The sequence below is a fragment of the Tinamus guttatus genome, unplaced genomic scaffold, assembly GCF_059628265.1.
Source record: "Tinamus guttatus ecotype Peru unplaced genomic scaffold, ASM5962826v1 Tinamus_guttatus_pri_ptg000150l, whole genome shotgun sequence".
Taxonomy (NCBI): domain Eukaryota; kingdom Metazoa; phylum Chordata; class Aves; order Tinamiformes; family Tinamidae; genus Tinamus; species Tinamus guttatus.
In genome coordinates, this window is record NW_028288684.1 from 10,982,692 (window position 1) to 11,000,981 (window position 18,290).

The window sequence follows — 18,290 nt, forward strand, 5'->3', positions numbered from 1 at the left end:
GGTCTTTTCATTACCCCGTCACCAAGTCAGCGGCTGCAAACACTTTGCTTCCTGTTACTCTTTCTCACACATAAATTCACATCAACAGAAGGTGCCAAATTTCTCAATTTCTGACGGTCTGGACAGAACCCCCAGTTAATGGCAGTGCTTACAAACCCACCTGTAAGCTCATCTCCTGCCAACAACGTGTAGTTCTCTACTTAGCCACATAGATGCTGCCAATCCGACAGGTATAAACAGCCAGCCCACGCGGAAAGGGCGACCCTCAGCCGCCGGGCACAGCCGGCAGCGTCTCTGCCGGGCCCTCGCTGGCTGCCCAGCTCGGGGGCTGCCCAGCTCGGGGGTGGCGCAGGGAGCCGCACGGCTCGCGCTGATGCTCCTTATACAGGTAGGGACAGGGAAGCAAAGCGGCAGGACCCAACCAGCCCCTTCACGAGGACATGGGAAGAGGCTGGCATCAAGAGCAAGTGAAAGACAGCAAGGGGACAACTGATCTTAAGCATTAAGCAAACATTGAATAAGGTCATACAAGCAGTTCAAAAAGGTGTCTCCATTTAAAAGAAGAAAAAGCAAACAGCAGGAATGGCCTCCTCAGAAGGACAAAGTAGGAAAAAAAACAGCAGAAGAAAACAGCTGATCAACTGAAAAAGATGCTTTTCCCATCCACCATCTGAACACATTGAACACGTCTCAGGGATATAACTTTCAGTAAGCAATTTCAATAGACCAACTGGTCTGAACATATGTATAACATATGCACGGGTATGTATTAAATGCACAGTTTATTTTCCACATGTAATTATTCAATGAGAAAGAGGTCATAAATCACAGTAATTAGAACACAAAGACATTCCAGCAAGATGCTTTCTGGGTGAATTGCAATCTGAGCCAGATACTGAACCTACAGAAATCAAAGCAATTCTTCCAAAGGGCCACAGACCTTTCCATCAAGCACCACATATATATATAGATATACACACACACATATACACATGTATCTGTGTTTGCATGTAGATACATACACACTCCATGCACAGAGTTGACCGTCCCAGCCCGGGCAGCGCTCAGCCAGGCTTTCCAGCAAAGCTGGATTCTCCTCAATTACTTTACACTTCTATCTCTAAACCCTCCTCTCCTCTTCATAGTTCAGCTAAATGTTTCTCTTTGTTCCTACCTTCTTTTTCTCTTTTGTTCCTACAGGGGCATACTTTTTACCCAAGAGGGTTGTATCACTCATGTACAGACAGCAAACACATTGAACCAGTGCACAATTCCACCCAAGTCTGTCACACACAGCCTGGAACAGGAGAGTTCAAGTGCTTTCCCTAATAAAGACTGTAATAAGCATTGAGGCTTCATCATGCAGTTATTTTTCTCCTTGAAATACAATATAACTTCTCCTCAGAATTAATGTATTGACTGATTTGAAGCTACAGACAGGATTTTTCATGGACATTTCTATTTTCTGGCATATTGTATGGCATGTGCTCTGCACACTGCACTGTGCATGCAGTTCTTTATTAATTGGACACAATTATATTGCTAGCCACGAGGAGCAGCATTTGCTGAAACGAAGATTCTGAAGAGCATGTTCTGTTCTTTGAACTCCCTCAGTGAGTTTTCAGTGATCTATTACCATTTGCTCCATTTTTTTGTTTAAAAAGCAGTAAGATTTATAAAACTAAACACGGACTGTGTTTATAAACCTCTGTCACCGGCAGAACTCGTGTGCAAGGCTTTGCAGCAGCTCCGTGGGGGTGCTGCTGCCGCGGGCGCAGCCGCGGGACAGGGCCCAGGACACGGCCGCGGAGCCCGGGTCGCGCCGCACGGATGGCTCTGACGCAGCGGGATGAGGGAAAATCTGCCTCTTGAGATCCACCCGTTTGGCTTCCCTTAACAGGCTGCAGCCTCACGCTTACAGGAATGAAATTGTACGCAGGAAGTAAATGACTAAATTCACTGGGGGAAGTATACTCAATCGGAATCTCTAAGTTATTTAGTATATAAAAGGTCACCTCCAGAACATTTAGAACAGAGCAGTACTTCATTTAGCCCTGGAAAGAGTTAATTAAGAAATAATATTATAGTGAAGGAGCATACACAGAATGAAATATTACAGTGTACCCTCCTGATGTAAAATATCTGTCTTCCCATTAAGAGCAGTGCTTAGGGAAGGGAAGACAAATCACAGAGGTAGCAGAGGTAGCGTTTCAATAGAGTCCCCCTAATAGCTCCGTATTCCCTCCGGAATTAAGGAAAGGGAGCACAGGGCTGGAAAGACGGGGTAGCTTCAGTGTGGGGCTGCTGGCGCTAGCGGGAGGCCAGGAAACAGCCCCAGCCGCTGCCGGCAGCAGCTCCGGCCCCGGGAAGCGCCCGCGGCATCGGGAGGTTCCAGCAACAGGAAATATGGGCCACGTTTAAACCACAGGCGCGAGGTACAAGGCTCAACCCGAGCACCTGCCGGGCCATCCCGGGCGGTGGGAGCTCCAACGGCTGCCGAGCCCTCGTGCCGAGGTGCCCGACGCGCAGGGGCGGCCTGGACCGCGCGGCAGCAAGGGCCTGTGCAGCGCCCTGCCCCTGCCCCAGAACCATTCCCAGCAATCTATTCAGGCGGCTCATTCCGAATCAAGAGCATATTTTCCTTGATGGAAGGTGAGATGAGAAACAAGAGTTTTTTCATTTTTCCTTCAGCACCAATGAGCATTTTTCTCAGCCTGGAGCTCTATAAAGAAAGAGAGGCCATTAAACAGCCAGATGACTCCCTCTATGCAACTGCTTTCTTCCCCAAAAAGTGCATTTTCAGTTGCAAACTTATAAAAAATGGAGTGGGAAAACATGTTCTGAATACGACATTCCCTTCTCCATTTATGCTGTTTATGAGGTTTTACACATTTCCAGAGAGCTCAGGCTCATACCTCTTGCTGCGTTCTCATTAAATATCCATTAGTGCAGGATTCTTGTCCTATCATCTTGATCCGTGTCACTACCTTTCCCTTGTCACCAACTGCTAAAACTCACTTTATTTCCAAAACTTCAGCGAGTATTAATTATATCTCATTTTTATTTAGTTATCTTATCCATCACATTTTCCCCCTTTTGCAGAGGAAGGAGAAGGTACCAAACGTAAGACTCACAACGGAGAGCTAATTATAGTGTAGATGCTTTGCAAGTTTCCACAAGCCTTAAGGCACAACAACATATTTCATCTAAGCATCTCATGAATGCACCAAAACATATTTCTAATCATACTGAAAATTGTGCTCATTTAAATGACATTCAGAAATGGGTTTAAAAGCAATGGCCTGTGGATACTTTCTCAATAGTTCTGCTATTCATCAGAAAAAGAGTTGGGAGAGGAAAATTCGTATCAAGTTGATAGACATATTCACTCCACAAAATGACAGAGCAACTATTTTTCATCTATACTTTAGAGAAGTTCTGATTTTAAAAAGTTCTGTTTTTCCCCAAGAACTTCAAACTTAAAGACCATACTGAAAAAAAAAAACTTAAGACAGGATTTTTCAGTGCAAAAATGACCCACAAAATGACAAGCTTTAAGATAATGCTAGTTTTTCTAAATCCATTTACTTACAGTCTAAATCAAAATCTGAATGCACATGCAATATACACAATGCTAGATGAAATAACCTATGATTTCACAGACTTTCATTTTTATTGCTATTCTAAGTCATTGTTTTACAGGCTGTAGTGACTTTAGGGATTAGCACACACTCACTTCAAAGGACTTTCCGATTACAGGATGGGCCATGGTGCAGACTGCTCCATTAGAAATGCATTTTCATTACCATGGAAGTTTATACAAAACCAAAATGCACTTACGCTTTGCTTGTCTTCTAATCTACCCATATAAGGTTTAAATAGAATTTCTATTTAAATTTCAAAAAGAGATTTAAAGGAAGAAATGAAAAACTGGAGAGAATACAGAGCAGCTGAAACTGTGCTAAGCATTAGGCACAGTGGGAAACAAAGCAAGGAATGAACAGGAGGAAGCAGGAATCAAGATACAGAAATATGAAACTTGCTGGAGCGAAAAGAGGAAGAAAAATGAACGTGCTGTAAAAGGTCCTGAACAAATTTAAAGCAAAGGCAGGGAAGAGAAATTTAGCTACAGCATTTTCAATAAGCTGGAATGGAGAAAGAGGGTAGGAGACCTGAAGAGAGAAGAAGGCCCAGCTGTCACAGCCACTGACACCAAACATGGCAGCTGGACCAGGACAGCGTCTGGACCAGTCTGCACGAGGGACAGAGGGAAAACAAAGCCAGGACTGAAATGATTAAATGTTAATGCAGAGAGGAAAGGTGCTGACAGAATTCATGCTGTGGTGAGTGCTAACTGACAGTGGGACACAGCAAAGTGAGCAGGAGTTCAAGACAGGGATTCACAGTCAAGGTGATGGATTTAAGATTCTCTAGATGAAGGACTCCTGAATGCCAGTGGGGGAAGTGTAGAGGAAGGGGTGAAAGCCTTTGACTGACAGCTTAATTTTCTCCAGGAAAGCAATAGCAAAAGCTTGAGCAAAGAACCTGGCATGAAAGATTGAACAAATCCACCAGAAAGCGAAGATTAAAAAAGTGGTAAACAGTCCTTTTTTAATAAAAAGCACGGAATGGAGCAATGGCAGCAAGCACACGTTCTAGAGAGAAATGCTTTCAGTCCTGGCATCTCCCGGGTTGGAGGCGAGGCCGGGGGGCCGGCAGCAGCAGCAGGAGCTCGGGCGGCCGCGCGTGCCCGCGGCAGCGCCCTGCTCACCCTTCCTCGAGAGCACGCGGCCGCGGCACGATCCCGTGTTCCACCTGCTCACAGACACAACTTTTAAAGGTTTCAGCTGTAGCTACATAGACTCTAGATTAAACATAGGCCATAAGCAAGAATTAAACTTGTCTTTTAAGAAACACCAGGAAAGTGGGAGAGGAGAAAAAAAAAGAGGGGAGTCATTTAATTTTCCATTTACTTTCTAAGCTGACTGTCCAACTGCTCCACAGCCTTGCTCACAAGCATGTGGCCACGCTCCCCACACTCTCTGGGATTTTTATTTAGTAAGCTGTCATACATATAATTCCTTCAGAGTATCCCCCCCGGCAGCAGGCTCACAATGAGCAGGTCCTACTCCAGGCTGCAGGTTTAGCAACAAGCTAATCCTACTGAAAGATTGCCAGAGCACAGCAGTGCCCTCCCCAGGGCTGACAACACGTTATTAGGGGAAGGATCCGCGTTCCTGCAACATATTCCCCATGGCTCCGCGTGCCGCCATCAGGTGCCCCATCCTCGGGAAGAGGAATCTGAGAAAGCCTCTTCAAGAGACCATTCTGGGGTCTCTTCAATCAGCATATATTACCAGCAATATGAATACATACTTAAAGGCAACATCCCTTAATACTTGAAAAGGTTTGTTTTTCTTTCTGCCTAATTTTCTTTCCCCCAAATTTATTTTTCTCATTCCCCCTCTCGTGCTTCTCTAACACTAGGACACACTGGCAATGGCTAAGCACAGCATCTGGAGAGCCTCTGGTTCCTTTAAATTAGAATTCCCTCCTTAATCAGCTTTACCATGTTTCTCTTGTGATGATTTTTGTATTACCTAACTGGCAGCACACAGCACTGGCACTGCTGATTCTCAGACTTGGTTATCTTCTACATATAAGCAGAAATCACGATCAAAAAATGAAGAATAGCACAAATCTAGATTTTACCCTTTATACATTTCCTGATAAATGTTAGATATCACAAACTGTGATCTAACTGCAAACAGCACTATTTATTGCACTCGATTGCCACGGACAAGACAGTCTCGGCCTCTTGAGAGGCCAAATCTATTAGGTTAGGTTATTAAAACAAAAAACATATATTTAATGTCTCTCTTCAGTAGTAATATTTGTGCATATATAGATATGTATATATGCTGAAAGCATCCAACTTTCATAATAGCACTTCTAAAAAATATAAAATTATTATCCTACCAAGCTGCCTTGTACACCTTCTCCTAATACTGTATCTAAAATGGGGATTCAAGGTGAACACTTAATTTTTCCACATATAGTGAACATCTGCAGGTCAGCATGCTGGGCTGCAAAAACTGATCTTTATGGCCAAGATTCTTATATTAAGAACATAACCTGGAAATGTGATGTATTTAATTTAATCTCTGGCTCTCAGAAGATGATCTCTGTGATTTAGACTTCTGCACAGACCATATACACATCATATATCTACATTACTCTTGCCTCTACAGCACCTACTGAAGTCCCAAGACGCTTTGCCCTGGTCCCATTATACAGCAGAGATTTTCCCATTTCACATACCCAAGCCCAGGAACTTCAGACCCACAAAGTCAGCAATTTTGCAGAGCACCTCTCGTACAAGGCCCTTCTTGAAGCACTACGCAGCGTCACGGACTGCCGTGGGATTTCTCCAAACTGGATTCAATAGCTACAGGACTAAACCCATTAAACAAAGCTCAGTGAGGAATCTCTTAACCATACACCTAATTTAGTCTCATTCAGATCAAAGCTGAGTCTGCTGAGTGACTCTCTCATCTTTCGGGAAGGGAAACCTGATGAGGTAGGTGAATTTTTAACATCACTGAGTAGTCAACATGAGGATGCAACACTTTTATTGTTAGTCAGGTCAAATGGTCTTTCTCTTGGTTCAGTCTTAAAAATCTCTTTCCACATCCTATCCCTTTGATAATGAAAACTTGACCTGCCCCACTAACAAATGCACCAAATTCAGGAAAAAAAAAAAAAAGTGACAAACCAAAAGCTTGAACAGATAAACAGTATTTTGAATACCCAGTCTTACTATGTCAAGGAATTTCTCCCTATAGCATGACTTTAATTACATATTTTCTACTCAAAATTTTGAGTATCATCTTCTCCACATAACAACAACGTAGCTTCTTCAGAGGCTGCGGGAAGGAGGGACCTGAGGAGATCACCAGGGAGATGAAGGCCGCTTAGGAGCAAGGAGGTACCACTTGCCCCTACTTGGACCAGCCAAAAGAGCAGGATGTCACATACTTTCCAACCTACAACCATTACACCTATTTCCTAAGCAGCACGAGCTGCCAAGAAGCCTAAAGGGCACGAGTGGCTTAGCAGTATGGTACAATAAAATAACACACTCTGTTGGCAAGCAGCCTTACCTTATACAACTCGTATTCATTTATATGTAAAATTCATCAGTATGTCAAACTTGAAGCCTTCTAGAAACTGGGTTGAGGGCCATCATTTCACAAATTAAATCACAACCACGAAACTGAAAGCTTCATCACATACAAGGAACTTCCCATATTAACCATTTTTCATCTCTAATTTTTAAACCAAAGTTAACAAACCCGAATTTGCACACAGTGCCTGCAGGCAGTAAGGCAGCCCTGGAAACCAGAGGCACATTTCACAGCCCCTCAGTCAGAAGCCTCGTTTTTTGTTTTTTTTTGTTTTTTTTTTCCATTTTGCCAATGCTACCTGCATTTCTTTTATTTCATTTTATAAAGGACAATAACTAGGTGAAATGTGAAAAATAAATTCCTCTCAGCACGCAGTAAGGTAGGTTACAGCTAACTTAAAACTTTCCTTAATTAGCGGAAAAAAAAGTATTTATACTGTGGCATGTCAAATTCTTTCATCTGTCACGCTTTCAGAAAAAGACATTTCTCTTCATAGTACCTCTACAGCCAAAATAGTGTTTTAAAATGCAAGTATATGATCAATGACACTTGGTCTATGGCATTATAAAGATGAAGGTGTGTTAAGGGACCCATTGATGAAGTATTTAATCATTACACTCCGATGATGGATATACAGAAGCTTCACTCTGGAAGTATATGAATTTGTCACTAAAAAGGCAGATTGACTGGAAAGTTATAAATCAATCTGTCCTTCCTTGTTTATTAAGCTGCACTCTTGGAAGCGAGTGCTTTTCTATCCTGAAAAAGCTGATTATGATTTCCCCTCCAGGACAGTAAACACAATCTCCTTGCAGCTACTTCCAAATATAACACTTCGTTAATGAAAAATTAGGTGACGTTTTCACAGAACTCAAATGAATAACAGGACTATAGGGAAAGATTTTCAAATTAAGTGAGTTAAGTAGAATTTGACTTCAGATGTAAAACTTAAGTGCCCAAACATAACTTGAAGTTTTCCCAAATCCTCTCCAAATTATTTTCTTCAAATATAAATCTTAATCCACACCAGAACACTCAGCATCAATCAGTAATTATTTAGTGGATCTAGTTCTTTTACCTCTACAAAGAGGTGAAAGAACATATTTAAAATGCTGTGGAAATTAGAAATTCTGGGAATAAAACAGATGTTTAATTTGAGTTTAAAAAAGAAGCTTATATTACACTTACTTCTTAATGTATTTGAATACATATTCTTACTGAGCTATTCAAACATACTACAGTGTCTATTTTCGCACTTCAGTAATTGAAGAAAAGATCAACTTACCCTATGTTTTTCTTTAATTTTCTTCCTGTATTCTTCTTTGTCAAACTTGTCTTCCTCTCGCAGTATTTCTTTCACTTTATCTAAGTTGATACCACTGGCATCATCCTCCTCATCTGCTTTTGCCAAACTGGATTTCTGCACAGGAGGCCACTGCTGCACCAACTAAATTAAACAACAACAAGAAGCAATGAATAGAAATGTTTTTTATGCATCAAAGTTATGACTTCCTAGGCAATGCACTACACATTTTAACTGACTAAAAATGAAAGCTAAAATCTCTGAACATTCATTTATTAATTTTATGTTTCCTTCTCTTTTTGCATATTTCTAAACATAAGAGCATGTGCACATGAACTCATATATTTCTATTTTTGTGGCTTTCTTCTCTAGCTTCTTCCTGGTACCAGACAGACAGTTAACATCAGCAAAAAATGTCCTCCAAACCCAAGCAGACCGATATTTCTGTTGTTTCTTCACTGATCAGGGATGATTATATGACAATTTTATAATGCCGGTTTCAAATGAGTTACTTGGAAAAGAACATAATATATAACTAGATATAAATATTTAAGTATGAACAATGTAAATCTTGCACATACATTTCAGAGATGACTAGTTTTGCATATTTGAATATACCATTTCTAATCAACTGAGAAACTTGTCAAAGCTTTTATATTTCATCACAAATTGTAATATGGCTTTGATCCTTTCACCTGTATAAAATACTTTAGAAATATCACAATGCTAGGTCAAAAAAACAAGTGAAATATTTGTAAATGTGACATCTCTATTAGTTTAGACTTTACTGAAATTAATCCAGAGAGGCAAAAAAATGCTACTTTTTTTTTTAAACACCAGAAATGGAAAAAATAACATGCACAGCACCTGAGCTGTGGGAGCGTACGTTAGAAAACTTTGTGGAGCGTGTAGATTATATTGCGAGTTTACCACAACGAAACCCTAGAGTGACGAGCAATTTACAATAGTTCCTCTCTGTATAAAAATCAATACATTTTTCCAGGGGCTACTGCAAGATCCAATTAAGTTACTGGCAAATTTAAAAGCTCAGCTACATCGGCACCAGCTGGCAGGAGCCCTAGCTGGCGCGTCCTTTGCTTTTCTGACAACATTTCAAAGTAGAAATAGTGATTGCTGGAAAGAGAACCAGGGACCTTCTCTAATTCCAGTATTTCCACTCCAGGCTATGAGGAAGGGAGCATCTGCTGCAAGGAAGTTTCTGTAAGGAAAAGGAGATCTTTATTCTACCTGCAATTGGGTTTAATAAGCAGCAAACAGGTAGGGTTGAATAAAGATACCAGCAACTCTCATATGAACATGTGCATACTGTGTGGGCAGAGGCCAGTACTCAACATTTCTTTTTTTTCCTTAGAGAAACTGAACATAAATGCAAGTTGATCTGTTTTGCAAAACTGAACCCAATTATGAAAACCTCACGTTCCAAATTGGTCTTACCTCTCCGTCCTCAGTAAAGACTATTTTTGTGTTCACTTTAAATTTCTTCTTCAAGATTTTTTTAGCTTCTTGCGTTTTAGTTGCTTTTTTCTTCAACTTTGAGCTTGAGGCATTCTGGAGAAAAGAAGAAATTAGATTTCTTAGATTACTTTTGTTGTTGTGAGTTTGTTCTTCAAAGCGTAGCACGGTAATATTCCACTGTAACAGCATAACTTAACCCATAGCAGCAGTGAACACCATCTCATCCTCACTGACCTTTTGGGGACAAGGACAATAGATTTGGTAGCTTAGATGCCAGCTAATAAGCCCTGTCACACCGGAGGCCCAGGATAACACGCCATGGCCCGAGATATTTCTGTGTCCATGAAGGGAACGATTGCTCTTGCGAGAGCCTTCCCCTTTCCCGACTCTCCCTCTTTGCACTTGCATCACGGTATTAAAAATAATTACTAGAGGGCACTTAGCATTAAGCCATATTTTAAAATTGCAAAAACTATTAGCATCAGAAAAAAACTTTGGCACCCAGGTTTCATTTATAAAGAGACCAGGGAAAGCAAGAGGTAAGCAGAAATTGTGAAATCCAAAGACATAAATACCATTTCCAACATCTTGAGGTTGTTCTCTGCCGGCTACTATTGAGAAAGCAAAACTGCCCACAAAGTGCACCTGATCAAAACAGTATCTCTGCTTAAAACACTTTGGTCCTGAAGTTGCATTTATTATTGTTGTGTGCAATGTTGTTGGTGGAAAGAAAGGAGAAGTGTGAGACTGCTTATTTTTGACAAAGATAGAAGATTCACCCAGGGTATTTTTTCATTTGGGAGGCAGTGTGCTACAGTAAGATGGCATTTCAACTACTCCTGTGAAATGCAGTAGAAAAGAAACCAATGTCAAGTCCACAGATGGTCCCACATAGGTTTAGCAGAGCCACACATCTTGTGGTGCCATCAAAGGGCCACGGAAACGCCGCATTCGGAGATCTCCGACCTCCAGGCCTTTCCTGAGAGCCCGGTTTCCAAGAGAAGCCATACGGTGCTCAGGCAGCAGGTGGCTGACAGCTCACACGGGCACTTCCAGCACGAACCACCGCTGCCGCGCGTCCTTCATAGCAAGAGGCATCCCGCAGGAATACACGACGACTCATTAGGGGAAGACACACAACACGTTCATTATTCTGGGAAAACTGCAAAGTTCTGCTACTCAGGAAGAAGTGGCTGCCTGGAAACAGTATAATAGAAGTGATATATAATAGAAGTGGTCAAATCAAAACAGCAAGAAAAAGGAAAACTTAAACTTCTCTTGAAATTCTTTCTCACTGGCGATTTTAAGCAGTGAGAAAATGGCAATTTTAACCAGTTTTATGTTCTACACCAGTTTCTACACTACATTATTAAAGAGAAAAAAAACAACTGTCAGTAAGGCCAGGACACTAACGTACTGAAATGTGAACTATAACAGAAAAAAAAAATTACAGTCTTACTAAGAGGAAAAAGGGTTTGTGACACCTAATGTGCTGGGATACCAAGTAACGAGCACGGCCGGGGGGAACAGGGCCTGCAGCAGCCCACGTGGCCGGAGCGGGGCCGCGCAGCCTCGGGGCTGCCGCCGCTGCCGAGCCCTGCGCGCGGCACGAGGAGCTCCCGCCGCTCACCCGGCGGACACCCGCCTGCAAAAGGTGTTTGAGCATCTACACAAGCAAGGCCCTTCCCTGAGAGTGTGAGCTACTTCACACAACAGTAATTGTCCACAGAAAGACTCTAAGGAGACAGTTCCTTCAAGCGGAAAGAGTGACATTCCTCACTAACACAGCATTTTCTTCTACCATTTGCTTTTGGGGTTGTTTCTTTAATCTTCTTCTTGCACTACCAGGATTACCGGTACCAGCACAAAGCTGGTGAGCATCGAACCCCGCTGCTACCTGGCTTCACCGTCTCTCTCGGCAGGCTCGAACGCACCGCGGCCGCCGCTCGGCTGCTAAATGACTCCTTGACCTGTTAGCCCCAAGTGCTGCGAGGGATGCGACGCCGGAGCACCGGGGAACCCCTCAGCTCGCAGCGTACGCAGAGCTCCAGCCCCAGGGACGCACGTCGCCGGATCAGCAGACACCGAACGTGTCCGTCAGCGCTAGGCTTGCTCCTACGGCCAGACCAAGGCCTGGGCTTGAAGCACCTGAGTCGGATGGACTCCGTGCTCACCCGCTCCCTCATAACACACTGAATGTCAACACTTGCTCAACCAAGATCTACCACAACAAATCTAGTCTCAAAGCTGAGCTATACCATCAAAGCAGGCAAATGGGAACAAAAGGGGGCATATACGAAAGGCTTCAGGGCAGGTTTATTACGCGTTAAAGAGAATCTAAAGTTTAACTCAAGCTGTTAATTCAAGTTAAAGCCCACAGCTGGTGTATAATTGCCTTTCAGCCAGAAAGGGCTACCTCGTGTGAACCTGGTGAGGCCACATCTGGGCCCCATTCTGGGCTCCCCAGTACAAGAGAGACATGCAGCTACTGCAGTGAGCCCAGTGAAGGGCTGCTGAGATGATTAAGGGGCTGGAGAACCTCTCCTGTGAGCAGAGGCCAAGAGAGCCGGAACAGTTCAGCCTGGGGAAGAGAAGACTCGGGGGATCCTATCAGTGTGTATCTGAAGGGAAGCACAGAGGGGATGGAGCCAGACTCTTCTCAGTGTGCCCAGTGATAGTCGGAGACGACAGGCACAAATGGAAATGTAAGAACTTCTAGCTGAATATGAGGAAAAACACACTTTCTGTGAGGGTGACACAGAGCACTGAACAGGCTGCCCAGAGAGGCTGCGGAGGCTCCTGCCTTGGAGATACTCAGAAGCCCTTGGGCCCTGACCCATGGAAACATGCTCCAAATGATCCTGCTTGAGCAGGGGGTTGGACTAGGTGATCTCCAGCCTTCACATCAACCTTCCTGTGATCTAACACAAAGAACATTTTGCCCTATACCCAGGGGGAAAAAAAAAGGTACTCAGGGCTCAGGTTTTCTTCTATAAAGAGGTAGTAACAGTTGAACTGATCAAACAAAATTAGAGTAAGAATCAACCACTTTAAAATGCTATATAATTATAAATTGGTCACACAGAATTTATCAAAATTTCATTAAACATAGCCCCAGCTAGAAGACTGGGGGATTTTCTTTTATTATTAATCAAAAGCCTAAACTTCCACCTCCTTTTGCATGCACACATCGGATGGTTTGCTGGATGAGTTAATGAGTTAGAACAAAAATTAGCTCTTTGAAAATCTAAATGCTTTGTTATATAAGCAAAAACAATAGAGCTAATAAGAAAGGTGTTTTTTTCCTTGAGAAAAAGCAGGATTTTGTTCTCTTTATTAAGAGATCTGGTATTCTTAGCTAAATTTCTATGAGAAAAAAGTTTTCTAACTAAAGATACAAACAAGTTTAAGATCTCTGATTTTACTACCTTTTGCTTACAATTTTTGCTAAGAAAATATTTCTCGTTTCGAGTATATATTAGAAAACAAGTGACATCCTCAATCTGCTTCTCATGTATAAATACTTATTTAATGCAATCATTAGACAGACTGCACTATTATAACTATTTCCATAAATTAAGTTCAAGTGGTGAAGGCAGAAAGATAAAATATAGTGCTTTAGAAATGGAAATATAAGTACATTTTTGCTATTATGTTCTGTTTTTTCATAGCAATAAAATTTATAAAGTAAATAGTGTGGACTTTGAGTGCATAATCCTCAGTAGCTCAAGACAGCTCACTTACAGACTCAAACTGTACCCGAGACAGATGTGTTTGCCTTGGACATTGCAATTTGAGTGTTACAAATCATCAAACGTAAAGGGTGCTTTGTTTCCAACTACGAATTTCTTTTTAATTTCAACTCAGCTAGCCTGTGAAAGCAAGGAAAGTATATTCACCACAGCAGCTGTCTGAAGACAAGACTAAATTATTGCAGCAGAGTAAAATAACAGGAGAAAAAAATATATAATCACTTGTCTGTCATGTTAGCTATAAAAAGTGTTACTGCTTTTTGGGAGAGGGGGATTTAAGAAGTTTTCTCCTTGTATGTTGAAATGACTAGGCAGAATGGTCATGTACTTGGAAATATTTTTCAGTTTCTTCCACTATTATTATCATCCTTCTACCCAGAATTCAACAGCAGCTCCTCTGAGACAAAATCGATTTGGTTTCCAATTTCACCCAGTTGTTTTTGTACTTCTTCAAGAAAGCAGCAGCACCAGGAGTGAGTCTAATCACATTCATGTTTTCACCGGCCCCTCATTTCTCCTGCCTCCGAAGTCACTCTTCATAGAACAAGCCGCAGTCTTACCAAATTCAGGTTACCAAATCTTAGACACTGGGAGAGATCTGGGAGCAGGAGCAGGAATCCCTCCAGCCTCAAATCCTGTCTGTGGTCACTAATCCAAGTGTCCCAGTCTGAGTTTGAAGTCCAGTCCCTATCACCCCATACATTCATTAAATTCAAAAAAAAAAAAAAAAAAAAAAAAAACACAAAGCAAAAACCCCTTTTCTCCTTAAAAACAAAAAACCATAAGTCATTGAACATAAAGTTTTATTAAATAACTCTTAAATGATAAATCTTGCTCCCCTTTCTAGCTGACACTACATTTCTCAAACAGTTCTAAATTGCTGAAAACATTTAATATAATTTTCTACTGAATTACTACACTTTATGTAAGTGAAAGCATATTCCACAAGACACTGCCATTCATTTCAACAGCTGCTATCAGAATTTAAAATTGGGATCTTGGGGAAAAGCTTGGGGAAAATTTGGGATCTTGGGGAAATTTATCTTTCTTGTAACAGTCGATCAAAAATCAAGCATAAAAACTGTTAGTAGCAGAATTTATATCACTTATTCTGTAAATTACACAAAGCCTGATGAACTCAGAAACCACAGCTATCTGAAAACAGACACTTTGAAAATAGTGCATTTTGCTGAGGATGTTCATCACAAACCATAACTGCAACACAAAGTCCCTGGGGGTTCTAGTGGCAGCATTGGAGAGAAAAAAAAAAAAAAAAAAAAAAGGAAGCATTACTGGTTTACCTTGATATAAAATACCATGATACCAGAAGAAACCATGACCAAGAAGTACTGTACAATCATACAATCATGGGGTGGGTTTTTTTGTTTGTTTCTTGTTTCAATGTCTCCTGGCCCTCCTGCTTTGGTCTTCTTCCCCCAACATGCACCTTTTTTTAGCCATGACTTCTCCATAGAAGAGAAAGAATTTCAAGAACACTCTAGAGCAGGACTGAGCTCTCTCACCCCGCAAAACAAACAAACAATTGATTTGATTACGATAAATTACATAAACTACAAACATAACTAGTTTTGGCATATGATAACAAATAGTTCTCGGCTTGGATCTGCAAAGTCCTGGCACCTCATTTTACAAAACTTTCCCCAGTATCTTCACAGCTATTATACTGTTAACAATTAATAACTAAATTTGTCTGTATTAGCTCTTGTAACAACAAAACCACTTTCTGAGGAGTTTGTGAGTCAGACTTTGTAATAACGATTGGATAATAGCTCACTCTGAAAGACCTCAGTGCACTGGAGCAGAGAACGTCGCAGCGGGTGTGTTGTGTCAGCTTGAACATTCATTCCCTGCCAGCACACGGGATGACGACATCCCTAGAACATGAAGCCTTTAGCAATGCAAGACCATAACTTCACGTGTAGAGAGTAGGGTGTTTTGTGTGTTTTTAAAGAAAAGTGCAACACAACATTGAATTGGACATATTTCCAGGCAAAAAGTAACATAAATTATGACTAGGTATGTCTGAATAAATGAAGGTAAAACCATTCCAAGAGACTCCAGTCCATAACCAAACACACCACAGTTCTAGTTCATTCTGGAGCTGACAAAGACTTGGTAGAACTGGTATGTATTTCAACAAAATACTTTAATGTTATGATAGTCTAATAACCTAAAGGCTGCCTGAGGCTAATATACCAGACATACACAGTAATGATTAATACTGCTATTAATTGTGCTGCCAGATCAAGATATGAAGTGTTTTCATTCCAGCCCTCCCCACGTCATTACAAGGGAAGGTGTCATTAAAACATGCAACCTTTCTCTGATAAAATCTAACAGAAACACACAGTAACTATTGAATTCTCCACGGCAGCTTAGAAATGTCAAGCAGATGACTCAGATGCAGTTATCCGGGGCTAGGGATTGCAGTTCAGTGAATGGAAGGGGAGGGCGGGGGGAAGACTGCAGCATGTTCCTCAAGCATCAATTAAACAAGGAAAATGTGGTTTAATTGATTGTTATTCACACTCCCTTTGCAGAACTTGCACTATGAAGCAAGAAAAGGCCATCAGGAAGACACTATTTTCAAAACACAAGGCAAATTAGAAATGAGAGCGTAAACACATCTTATATTGAACCAAATTACAAAGCGTCGCAAATGTCATCTTAGTCTGCCACTTAAAAACAAATCAATCAGTCAAAGAGGAGTAAAGGAGTCAGGAAAACCTGACTCAGCTTTTCCCATTTTATCCTGCTACAGCTCTGCAAGGGCGACAAAACCGAAACCAGGGTCCCCCTGCAGCGAGGGGCCAAGCTGGCCGCTGTCCCCTCGCGGGCCCTGCACGCGCCCTGCGCCACCGAGGCCAGGCAAGAGGCGACGGGAGGAGGCACTGCCCTGCCTGGGGGTGCACAAACCCCCAGAGCCCGCAGCGCATGGAAACCTGCTGGGGTACAAGAGTCACACTGACAGTGTGAGAAAAATGTAGTCACTGAAAGCCAAAGACAGACAATGCTGAGCTGTTTTAATGAACTAAAAGTCTGGTGTTTTCTAATTAAAGAATGCAGATCTTTTGGTTCTTCTGTGCTCCTGCATTAGCTAGAAGTAAGAAAAAGTTACTCCAAAAAAATGGCTTTTTTATATAACCACTAAAGCAGTTAGGGTTTAAATAAAAAGCCATAACATCATTAAAATTATGCTTTAAAATCCTCTGTAGAGGAATCTTAGGTCAAAGGGTGAGACAAGAAGATCACACTTTCATGCTGTTCTACTTTGAGGCTGAATATATTTTACCCATCTGTGACAAGTGCAACATGCCCCTGCCTCCCTCAGAAGCCATCAAGAGTGGCAGCAGGGATGTACAAGTAACCAGGGCAGGAGCTGCTTAAACCATTTTTTTTACTGAACTCTCCTCAGACAGAAAATATGATAGTCAGGCTCCAGCTCTCAAAAGAGGTTACCTTTTTGGGATAGTATTTACCCCTCCTTTTGCACGTGCGAGACGCTCATAGTCCGCAAGAGAATCGAGAGGAATGTAGCTACTAGTGCTCTTCCAGCCAGCTGGCCAAATCCTAAACAATGTTGACAGACACACTTCTACACAAGTAAAGGCTGGCACATAAGTTGCAATAATAGGAAAAAGAGTATTTTTAAGTTTATCATCTTCCTTCTTTATAAAAGTAGTAGCTTGGTTCCTCTCTCCATGTTTTCAAGGGAGACTAAAGACACCGCCAAGAGCAGAGCTCTTGTGTTCCCTGCCCTGTCCTCCTGAGCGGCTTCCCTGCTCCCCTGGGCTTGCACGGGGGCTTGGCTCATGCCAGCACAAGCTGCTTCGAGGATCTGAAGGGGTGGAAAACTAACACAAAGACAACAACAAATCGTACTTGCCATTTTAGCTGTCAGCACAGAAGAACAGGATGGTCGAAGGGTACCTCTAGAGATTATCTAGTCCAACTCCCTGCTCCAGCAGGGACACCTAGAGCACGAGGCACAGGGTGGTATCGAGGCGGGTTTGGAAGATCTCCAGAGAAGAGGAGATCTTCCAGAGGAGGAGACTCCACAACCTCTCTGGGCAGCCTGTTCCAGGGCTCTGTCACCCTCACAGTCAAGAAGTTCTTCCTCACATGGAGATGGAACTTCCTGTGTTTCAACTTGCACCCATTACCCCTTGTCCTGTCACTGGCCACCACCAAGAACAGTTTGGCCCCATCCTCCCTACACTCACCCCTCAGGTACTTGTACATGTTGATCAAGTCTTCTCTCAGTCTTCTCTTCTCCAGACTAAACAGGCCCAGCTCGCTTAGTCTTTCCTCATACAATAGATGCTCCAGTCCCTTCATCATCTTTGTCGCTCTACACTGGCCCCTCTTCTAGAAGCTCCACGTCCCTCTTGTCCTGGGGAGCCCAGAACTGCACCCAATGCTCCAGGTGCAGCCTCACCAGAGCTGAGCAGAGGGGCAGGATCCCCTCCCTCCACCTGCTGGCAACGCTCCTCCTGAGGCAGCCCTCCTGCAGGCTCCTGCGGAGAGGGAAGAGGCAGGGAGCACCCTCTG

The 18,290-nt window shown here is 42.4% G+C and overlaps 1 protein-coding gene across 1 annotated transcript in view; it reads right to left on the reverse strand.

Moving 5' to 3' along the window:
• The window catches only part of DDX10 (DEAD-box helicase 10), a 146,811-nt gene that overhangs the window by 56,260 nt on the left and 72,261 nt on the right, over nucleotides 1-18,290 (reverse strand). Inside the window, exons 14-15 of the mRNA XM_088522229.1 lie at nucleotides 9,946-10,059; nucleotides 8,473-8,634 (exon numbers count right to left, since the gene is read on the reverse strand). Coding sequence (XP_088378355.1) covers nucleotides 8,473-8,634; nucleotides 9,946-10,059 — 276 coding nt within the window. The remainder of the gene's footprint in view (nucleotides 1-8,472; nucleotides 8,635-9,945; nucleotides 10,060-18,290) is intronic.